At 41.8% G+C, this 9,775-nt stretch overlaps 1 protein-coding gene across 1 annotated transcript in view; it reads left to right on the forward strand.

Annotated features, from left to right (window-relative positions):
- The window catches only part of WHSC1 (Wolf-Hirschhorn syndrome candidate 1), a 74,090-nt gene extending 64,552 nt beyond the window's left edge, over window positions 1-9,538 (forward strand). The window contains exons 20-24 of the mRNA XM_018558726.1: window positions 4,878-4,994; window positions 6,192-6,333; window positions 7,198-7,304; window positions 7,913-8,117; window positions 8,968-9,538. Coding sequence (XP_018414228.1) covers window positions 4,878-4,994; window positions 6,192-6,333; window positions 7,198-7,304; window positions 7,913-8,117; window positions 8,968-9,212 — 816 coding nt within the window. The 3' untranslated portion in view covers window positions 9,213-9,538. The remainder of the gene's footprint in view (window positions 1-4,877; window positions 4,995-6,191; window positions 6,334-7,197; window positions 7,305-7,912; window positions 8,118-8,967) is intronic.
- The last annotated feature ends 237 nt before the right edge of the window (window positions 9,539-9,775 follow it).

The following is a 9,775-nucleotide window of genomic DNA, read 5'->3' on the forward strand; positions in this document are numbered from 1 at the left end:
GATATGAATTTTTTTTTTTTTTGCTGAGGAAAACATGATGATTCCAAGTGCTTGGGCAAAAATCTGAAGAAATAATTTTGCTGGGCAATGTATATTTGTTTGATCTGGATTCAATATTGAAAAAAGTTTGAGAGTTTAATATTGCGTTAAGTATACAGCTCCAGTCAGTCATCCTGATTTTGATAAACACATCAATTTAGATTTTTGTCCCATAATTGTTGGAAAATATGTGTTTAGTTGTTGGCTTTTTTTTTTTTTACTGAAGTGTGAATTATAAGTCGTCTCTGTTTTGTGTTTAGGTGGAAATCTCTTGTGCTGTGAGTCCTGTCCCTCCGCTTTCCATCCAGAGTGCTTGAATATTGAGATGCCAGAGGGAACCTGGTTTTGCAATGACTGCAGAGGAGGGAAGAAACCACGATACCAGGATATCATTTGGGTCAAACTGGGCAACTACAGGTATGCATTCCCATCACAATTTAATTTACTCTGACCTTTCAACATGTTATTAAAAGGTAACTTGTGACAATGAAACTGTCACACGTCGGCTCAATAGATCGGGAAGTGAGCGAACACATACCATTGCTCGCTCACTTCTTGATGCAGAGAGCTGTGACTGTTGGTGACCGCTCCCCTCTCCGATCCTCCAGTGCAGTGCTGAACGGTGGGGGGGTTTGGGGGTACAGCTGGCTCTACCTCTAGGTAGGCAGAGCCAGCTGTCGGTCACGCAGCAGGGTGGATCTCGACAGTATTGTCGGGATCCGTCCTGGCTGCGGCGGTCTCAGTATACCGCAAGCTCTAATTTAAAAATAGTCCCATTGTAGTAAAGACAACTACTTTTTTATTACATAAGTGCAGATAATTAAACAGGTAATTGTGCTTAGCTCTCAGAGTACGTAATCGATATCGCGATAAAATGAGCTTTGGGTCATGGGAGGACGCTAGTATATGTCCTCCAGTGACCCTAAAGAGAACCATGGGGGAAAACACTTACCTCATAGTTCTCTTTTAAGGACTTCCTGTGTCCCTTGTTGGACTTCAAGAGAAATTTTTTGTGATAGGTACAAAATGTATTTTTTTTTTTGTAGGTAAATATCTCTGACATGGTAATTTTAATAGTCATGATTGTTCTAAACTCTTCTTGATCTAAAGATCTTTTAGACATAGACATGTGTTGGGTGGTGCCCTCCTCCTTTTCAGTAGTGCTCATGTCATTAGGGCCTTTTACTGCTCAATACACGTTTACCATATGTATTTTATTGCTTTTATGTTTAAAAACCAGATGGTGGCCAGCAGAAGTGTGTCAACCCAAAAACATTCCTACGAACATTCAGAAGATGAAACATGAGATTGGAGAGTTCCCAGTTTTCTTTTTTGGTTCTAAAGATTATTACTGGACCCACCACGCGCGAGTTTTCCCGTATATGGAGGGCGATCGAGGGAGCAAACATCATGGAGTAAAAAGCATCGGCAAAGTCTTTAAAAATGGTACGTTGTTGACATTTAAGTATTGGGGCAGAATTGCTCAACCTGTTGGGCTGCTGAGTACTGTTATTGGGACCCCAAATGACTGTTAGTCATTGCTTTGAGATCCCAAATTTTTTTTCTAAATGGGACCATGTTACATGGCAGTAAATTGTGATATATAGAAGTATAGCTTAAGGCAAACCTTTCATTTTGGATAGACTAGGGGTGTTTAAAACTCCTGTCAGTTTTGTTTTTGAGGTCTGTCTCTTAGGGAGACTTTCTGTTGAGAACAAGTGTTCCCATGGGAAGATTTCCCCTCCTAGTAATATTCAGATGGTAACTTAAGATTTTGGGTTTACCCTGACTTTTTAAAATTCGATTCAGAGTCCCCGTAATGGGTACACGGACAGCAATAAAATCATGGCAGTGGTTCTAAACTCTCACCACTCCCTATTCCCGAAAAAATAGTTTGGCTTGTAGCCATACTGTAAAGTTTTATGGAATCCAGATTTGGGTCCAAATCGATCAGACTATTGCAATTTGTTTTACTGTTTTTTTGTTAACAGCCTTGCAAGAAGCTGAAGAGCGTTTCTGTGAGATAAAGTCACAGCGGAAAGAAAAAGAAACTCAGGAAAACGAAAAAAAGCCACCACCATATAAGCACATAAAGGTACAAGAATTTGACAAAACGGATGGAGTGTTATACATTTCTTGACATTTAGGGGGCTATTCACAAAAGGATGAAGAGTTTGGAGAAGGCAAAAGTGACCAATCTAGGCCAAAATAGCTGATTTGTAAAAAAAAGTTTGGTTTAGCTATGTTGTCTAGATTGTTCTCGTCTCTTCCTCCTTCAAACTCTTCACCCTTCTGTGAATAGCCGTGTTAGTGGTTTTGTTCTGCCCTTAAACACTACGCAGATCAAATTAAATGATATTGGCCCCTCCATTACTGTTCCATTCATTCGTACACCAACTGTTTTTCCAGGTGAATAAGCCGTATGGCAAAGTTCAAGTTTACACTGCTGATATTTCCGAAATTCCTAAGTGCAATTGTAAGACGTCGAGTGATAAACCCTGTGGATTTGACTCCGAATGTCTAAACCGTATGCTGATGTACGAGTGTCATCCTCAAGTGTGTCCTGCCGGGGTGAGGTGTCAGAATCAGTGCTTTACAAAGCGCCAATATCCCGAGACCAAGATCATCAAGACTGAGGGAAAAGGATGGGGACTGATAGCCACACGAGATATTAAGAAGGTGAGCAACAAATGGAATATATATAGAAGTAAAAACAATTGTAATAATAGAAAGACCGAAGATGCGAGTAAATCCAAGCTGGCAGAGGAATGTGTAGAGGTTTTATTTTTCTTAAGTTAGCCAGTACGACATGTTATTTTACCTGCCCCATAGCGAACAACACAGTGAACATAGCATCAGATCTTTTGTTAGAGGACCTGAATTGTGGAAGCTGTGCAAAAAACAAACAAACATGGGACTAGGTGCCAGTTTTGCCTATAGGCTCCTGCAGATATTTTCCTATTACTGCCTTACCCTGCTTTGTTCCACAGTGTGAGGCGGTCATTATAGTAGCGAAGCAGTGCTTTGCTTAATCATATCCGAGCTCCTACCCTGATGACAAGTGATCTGATGACGGATGGAGGAATAATCGAGCAGGATTTGTGCAAAAAGCTGAGGCTCTGGTTTAGGTTCACACCGTCCAGGATCAGCACCTACTTCCAGGACTAGGATGTTGAAACAGATCAGCCTCCTACCGTGTTTCCCCGAAAGTAAGACCTACCCCGAAAGTAAGACCTAGCACTATATTCAAGGATTTCTGTAATATAAGACCTACCCTGAAAATAAGACCTAGTTCTGGGTAGGTCTTATATTACAGAAATCCCTGAAGATAGCGCTAGATCTTCCGGGGTAGCTGCACATGTAATTTGATTTTTACATGTTAAGAGCGGCCGCAGTGTCTTATTTTCGGGGGAAACACGGTACTAGGCCCCGTTCACACCAAGGCAGCATCGTTTTTGAAGGTTCAGCGTGCTTTTTTTTTGCAAGCACATGAAGATGCACATTTTGACTGTCCGTTTAAGAAACACTGTGGTCAATGGACAAACCCGTATGAAAATGTGCAGCATGCTTCTGCCACACGTTTATATTGATGGCATTTTGCTGCTCGGGTGTGAACAGGGGCTATTGAAGATCATGGAATTTCTTGTGTTGGGCATTCTTAAAGCGCCTTTTCTACTGCTCAAAAACGCATAGGTGTGAAGCAGGCCTTAGGGTGTGACTTGCTACAAAGTTAGTGCGGCGGTCTGATCCCTTATTATTGTCCCCTGCCTGCATAATTGTGCACCCTTAGTAGCCAGTCATTCCAGTACTCCTTTGTTTAAAGGGTCCATTGTTCTATACGTTATAACATTTAACTTCATTTGTAAATAAAGGCTGCTGTAAGCCCCTTAACATATATTCGTGAACACACAGCTATAAAAAGGAAATAAAATCTGCTGTTTTAGAATGCCATAACTATTAGCACATTACATAAAAAAAACATTTCCAAATGCTATATTCCATGGTTACGTCATGGTCACAGCCTTCACTTCACTGTTCCCAGAAGTAGGGGACATGTTTTCATAGTAGGCGGCCAGGCAGTGTATGACATCACACAGTTGGCGAAGTATGTTTCCTGTCTGTGTGCTCTGCATTTTTGACAGTGAGGCTTCTGTAGGGAGCAGCTGATGGCATCCTGCTTCTCCCAGCATCAGTTCAAAGGACATCAATACAGCTGGGCTGACTAGAGGAGATACAGGCACGCCGTCCTGGTACTCCCAGCAGCAATCCCAGGAACACAAACTGACCACGCCAACAGGGATCTTCTTCCATGCTTTGCATGGTCAGTTTGCTAGAGAAAACAAGTGGAACTGGCAGGATCACCAGGTATTTATCAGCACCAAATAAAATGAAAACAAATTACAGGCTTCACTTACCAAGCAAGACCTGTGTAAATAACCGAACACTTTAATGTTACCTTTTCTTTACTTTCATTCACTTTTACTTTTTTCATCCCCTGTGGCTAGGATTAGGATTGAAAGATTCAAAAGCCATATGGAGCACTTAAAAGTACAGTGTACATATAGCAGTGATATAGCAATCCTATATCACTTCCTAAAACAAATTTAGATTTCTATCTAAATTTAGGGTGGAGCCATCAAGATAATTTCTTTATGCCCTTGTGGCCAACTTTGCATTTAACTGGCTGTAATCTGGCAGGCTAGTAAACTGGGTGGTGTGTGTGTGTGTGCGTGCGTGCGCGTGTGTACATTTTCCCTAGCAGTTTTTATTCTTTAGTATATAACCGTTTCCTTTACTGTATGGAGTGGACATTTTATTTGGATTGTTTTCTCTTTCAGGGAGAGTTTGTTAATGAGTATGTTGGAGAACTTATAGATGAAGAGGAATGCATGGCAAGGATTCGCCATGCACAGGAGAATGACCTCATGCACTTTTATATGCTGACCATTGATAAGGTATTGGGAAGCCTAATACAATATTACTTTGACTTGTGCTTGGTTCTCTCAGCCCTGCCTTCTGGGAGTGTTGTAAACAGAGCTATGACACTACATTTAACAGTACAGCAAGAGTTTTAACTGATGAAAGGGGATCCTGTGTGACCCTGAAACGTTGCACTAAGTGTGCTATGCTACCTTTTTGCATGTATGTCAATAAATTGACATATTATATCTGCTATTGGAGTGGCAATGTCCATATTCTTTTGCAGAAATAGGAAGGTACGCGGCAAAAGACTTGTCACCATTATTGCCTTTGGTCTCTCTAAAAAGCTTTTCCCATTTGTCTTACCATGCCTTGCGCTGTGGAGGTAGCCTTCTTGGTAGAAGCAGGGCTTTGTTTCCTCATGTCAGAGCCTCCAGCAAGGAGAACGCTGAACAGCACAGTAGTGACATCAAATCTATTGAGATTAGCGCTCTGAGGCAGCAGTGCCTTAGATTCACACTGCAGATATATATCCATGATTCTGTAGGCATTGGAGTGCCAAGGCATCCTTCTATACTAGGAAGTGCACTGCTATTATTTTTTTTAGAAAGAACTTCAGACAAACAGGTAGAATTAAAGGTACTGCTTAGGCACAATTACCATTTCTAGATGTTCCTTTAAAAGCAAATCTTCACATTTTCAATTTAAGTCCAGTTTAATCCTTCTGATATATGCAGACAACCTCTTTGCTCCCGATTTGCTATCCTAAAAATGCCCATGAACTCTCTCCACTGCACCTTCAGGCCCCTTTGTATACTTCTGATCAGATATCAAAGCTGTGATTATGGGAATTACAGTGTGGTCTGACTGCATTACGGTGGCATAAAAAAATATAACACAGACATTAAAACCACCACATAGTAAGGCAAGAGAATTGGGGATCCCTAGTTGGCTTTTTGGGTTGCCTATAGTAAGGCCTTGGGCAATTGGCTGTGTGAACTCTTCTTTAATAAGCATATCAGCCAACCATGGTATTGTTGTAAACACAGCATAAAAAAAGCAGGAAGGGCATAATAGCATTGATCTTAAACATTACCGTTCCTTCTATTATACCATTGTAAGCGGACACCACATATTCTTTTCTGTAGTATTATGCAACTACTGTTTGGTTCTCAAAAAACTGTGTCTTGAGGTAAACAAATGCAGTGCTGACAACCTATGTTGATTTACAGGACAGAATAATTGATGCTGGACCTAAAGGGAACTATTCTCGGTTTATGAATCACAGCTGTCAGCCAAACTGTGATACCCAAAAATGGACAGTAAATGGAGACACTCGTGTGGGCTTGTTTGCAGTGCGGGACATACCTGCAGGTAATAATCACAGCCATTTTTTATACCGAGCCATATTGCTGCTTTAAAGGCCAAGTTTACCTTTTTTGTAGGCAAGTTTTACTTTTCCATAATGTAATGAAAGTCGCCTACTCCCTCTTTGAATCTGCATCCTCTCTTTTTCATTTCAAATTATGTTCTTCATGCACAGCACACAGTTGACAATCCCCAGGGAACAGCAGAACCTACAGGGAAACTACATTTCCCATGAATTCACTTCCTCGGTGTGGTGTAGAATAATTCATCTTCCCTCTGGACTGCACCTTATTACATCCCAAACTCTGTTTAGCAGGGAGAGAGAGCGGTGGGCAGACTTTAGATGATGTCGGCTCGCTCAGGAGACAGATGGCTTCCAGACTCTGCCAATGATCAGGCCTGCATTTTGCACAGGAAGTCTTACCAGATGTAGTAAATAAGTTATTGTCCACAACGTGTATGATGGCTGTGATGGGCCTGGTCTATCACCTAGAGATTGCTTTGCCATACCCAGGGAAAGAAGTATGTTATTGTAATGGCACATAGTTGAGCTGTCAATGAGAAAAAAGGTGAACTAAGCCTTTAACAATTAATCACAGGGCAGTACGTTACCTTTCCTCACTGTCTTTATGGATCCGTGTAAGAAAACGGGTGTTTGAATTATGACTGATTGGCCAAATCACCTGCTGGCTTAAAATATTTCTTACAGAATCCAGCTATCAGGTCACAGCCATTCCTAGCTGCCATTCCTCCTGTTGCACTGTTTAAAATAAACTGCATACTTTTATTTTTTTTCCCCTGGTGCTGGAAAATCTTGTTTGCTAAATGTTTGTTTGTTTTTTCTTTTTTTTCTTTTTTTTCTTTTTTTAGGAGAAGAACTTACATTTAACTATAATTTGGATTGTCTTGGAAATGAGAAAACCGTGTGCAGGTGTGGAGCTCCTAACTGTAGTGGATTCCTTGGGGACAGACCAAAGGTTCGTTTTACAGCTTTTGTTGTGTGTAAATGCAGAGGGCTTAGAAATAAAGCAGCTACTTATTTCAGGTGGCTTGTAACATGTTTTCTGCATCGCTTCCCTCACTGTCCTCTGAGAATAAGTGACCGCAAACGGTAACAAATACTGTATGTACATCTGTGCACATGTACTTGACAGGAGGTCAGTACAGATGGGTTTTCCTCCACAGAAAGGGTAATGACTTGCCTAACTCAATGTAATTTAGGTATAATTGGTATAAATGCTGAGGTTCTTGTGCACAAAGTCCCCCTCCATTTCAGATGTAAACTAAGTATTTCCTTAAAGAACAACTCCAGGAAAACATATTAACCCTTGCAATGTTGCTACCCCTGCACGGCAAGGGGTAAGGGCTGCTTTTTGTCTAGGCACTGGAAAAAAAAATTATACTAGCCAGACCATCCGAGCTGGCTTCCTGCTTCTATGATCACTAAAGTGTGGCTCCTCCTCTGCTGCGCAGATGGACTGCTTTTCAGCGTGGCACGGCTGTACGCCGCGTGTAGAGCGCCCGCACGGCTGTACGCCGCGTATTCTTTGTTTCACTTTATCGTTTTATAACTGTGTTATTGTAGAATTCCTCTGGATCTGCTCATGAAGAAAAGTCCAAAAAACCCAAGAAGAAAGCAAAACGACGCCGAACAAAAGGCGATGGCAAAAAGGAGTCGGAGGATTACTGCTTTCGCTGCAATGATGGCGGAGAGCTTATTTTGTGTGACAGAAAGCTCTGTACAAAAACCTACCACCTTGATTGTCTTGATCTTGACAAAAGGCCTTTCGGTGAGTTCTTGTTTATAAATGTTCTTCCCCAGCCCATAGGTGTATCTCCTTGCTCTAGGATAATCCGATCCTATTTACTTCAGATTGAATCGGCTTGCATACTCCATTCTCTTTACATTTTACATTGTTGTTGTACATTTTAATAAACCACCCTACTTCTCAGTATACATGCTGCTGTACGCTATACTGTCTGTATTGTCCCATCTCTGACTTGCGAAACACGAAGTTTCTTTCATTACCTCCATTCTGACTTTGTTGAAAGGATAATGCTGCTCCTGGTATATCACACACCCCTTTCTTATCCCTGCATATGCAGCCTCGTGTATTATCTACATCCCATGTGGTAAACATTCTAGTGCCAGGCCTGCTCTGCCTGCACATTAAAGTCTTATAGGCTTGAATAGAATGAACCTGTACTGTAGAAACCTCACAAGCTTTTATACTTGTCCAGCCTGGCTCCTCACTTGTCTAGGCAATGGTGTCAATTTGCATCAGGACATCATGTCACAACCCGCCCCACCTCCCAACATGGCGAAAATCTGGCCTGGTTATTGATCTGAGTGCTGTCTCATAGGGGAGATTATGTGCTGCCTCATATCCAGAATCATTAGCACGGTCTCCAGCAGTTGGGGGTCCCAACGAGGCAGCATAGCTGGTTTAAATACACATGCTTGGAGGGGAGTACTTCTAAGTGACAGTATCTATTTAATTTGACTTTACGACCATAACTTAATTCTGATTAAAAGCTTATGGTGCTCTCCTTACTGCCGCCTATCATTCCACTTTGCCCAACTCTGTTTAGCAATTTTGTATTACAAAAAAATGATGTGTTGTACATTTTCTATCATAGGGAAGTGGGAGTGTCCGTGGCATCACTGTGACGTCTGTGGAAAGGCTTCTGTCACCTTCTGCTGCCTGTGCCCAAATTCGTTTTGCAAAAGCCACCATGATGACAAACAATTCAGGCGGACAGCGGGCGGCAAGCTGTGCTGCCTGGAGCATGACCAGCAGGAGTTCAATGAAGTTCAAGCTGCTGAAAGCAAAGCTAAAGAGCACTCAAAAGTCACGCAGAAGAAAAGCCAGAAGACTAGATAAAACTGAAAGGACTGCAACACTATTGTAAATATATATACCTATTTGTGAATAAGTTGAATGATGGCCTTTTTTCATTCAATGCTGTACAGCTAGCTCACCTCCTTCTGATTCAGGACTCAAATGTACCCACTGAGCCAACCTCTGCAGCCGAGGCTGCGTCTGCACTGAATGCCTAGCTGCATTTACTGCAGCTTGTTACCTGTCAGGACAAATCCACCGTACACAGCATTACCGCTATATCCTCATTAGTGGCTTAATAATGGAGAGGCTCTTGTATTGGTCTAAGACTGGAGCTGCTTGAAGTACTCCTATTGAGCAGGTATTGAAGAGAACTTGTCACCCATGTACAGTGGAGGCAGTTATATAGTAAACCAAGTCTACTTTCAACATTTGTTATTGGTAGCGATGCACCGATACCGTTTTTTTGGTATTGATTATGAATACCACTATTTTCGGTAAGCACCGATACCGAAATTCCAATTCAGTTGATTTAGCCAGGAAGCCGCTCGACTTCCTGATTTATCAGGGGCGAGGAAGTATGGAGCCAGCTTTCTGGCCAATCG

This window comes from Nanorana parkeri, unplaced genomic scaffold, assembly GCF_000935625.1.
Source record: "Nanorana parkeri isolate BGI_ZX_2015 unplaced genomic scaffold, ASM93562v1 scaffold354, whole genome shotgun sequence".
NCBI lineage: Eukaryota > Metazoa > Chordata > Amphibia > Anura > Dicroglossidae > Nanorana > Nanorana parkeri.